The sequence below is a fragment of the Mesitornis unicolor genome, unplaced genomic scaffold, assembly GCF_000695765.1.
Source record: "Mesitornis unicolor isolate BGI_N332 unplaced genomic scaffold, ASM69576v1 scaffold20863, whole genome shotgun sequence".
NCBI lineage: Eukaryota > Metazoa > Chordata > Aves > Mesitornithiformes > Mesitornithidae > Mesitornis > Mesitornis unicolor.
In genome coordinates, this window is record NW_010177073.1 from 94,255 (window position 1) to 94,481 (window position 227).

The window sequence follows — 227 nt, forward strand, 5'->3', positions numbered from 1 at the left end:
CCGCCCCGCCCTCGCCCCTAAGAGGCCTTTACCTCAGTGCTGGAAGGCGAGGGGGCCCCCTTACCCCAGGGCTTTGGGTGGGGGGCCCTTTACCTCCCGGCAGCTCTTACCCAAGAGGAGCAGCTTGACCTCCCTGGCCGCCTTCTCGCCATCCTCCCGCAGGTTCCTGTCGATCATCTTGCTCCTCTCCACCGCTGCCTTGTCCTCGGCGCTCAGCGTGCACCCCA

General features: G+C 67.0%; 1 protein-coding gene across 1 annotated transcript in view; it reads right to left on the reverse strand.

The window, feature by feature from the left end:
• The window catches only part of LOC104538670 (guanine nucleotide-binding protein G(i) subunit alpha-1), a 34,372-nt gene extending 34,151 nt beyond the window's left edge, over positions 1-221 (reverse strand). The window contains exon 1 of the mRNA XM_010181956.1: positions 111-221. Coding sequence (XP_010180258.1) covers positions 111-177 — 67 coding nt within the window. The 5' untranslated portion in view covers positions 178-221. The remainder of the gene's footprint in view (positions 1-110) is intronic.
• Between the last annotated feature and the right edge of the window lie 6 nt (positions 222-227).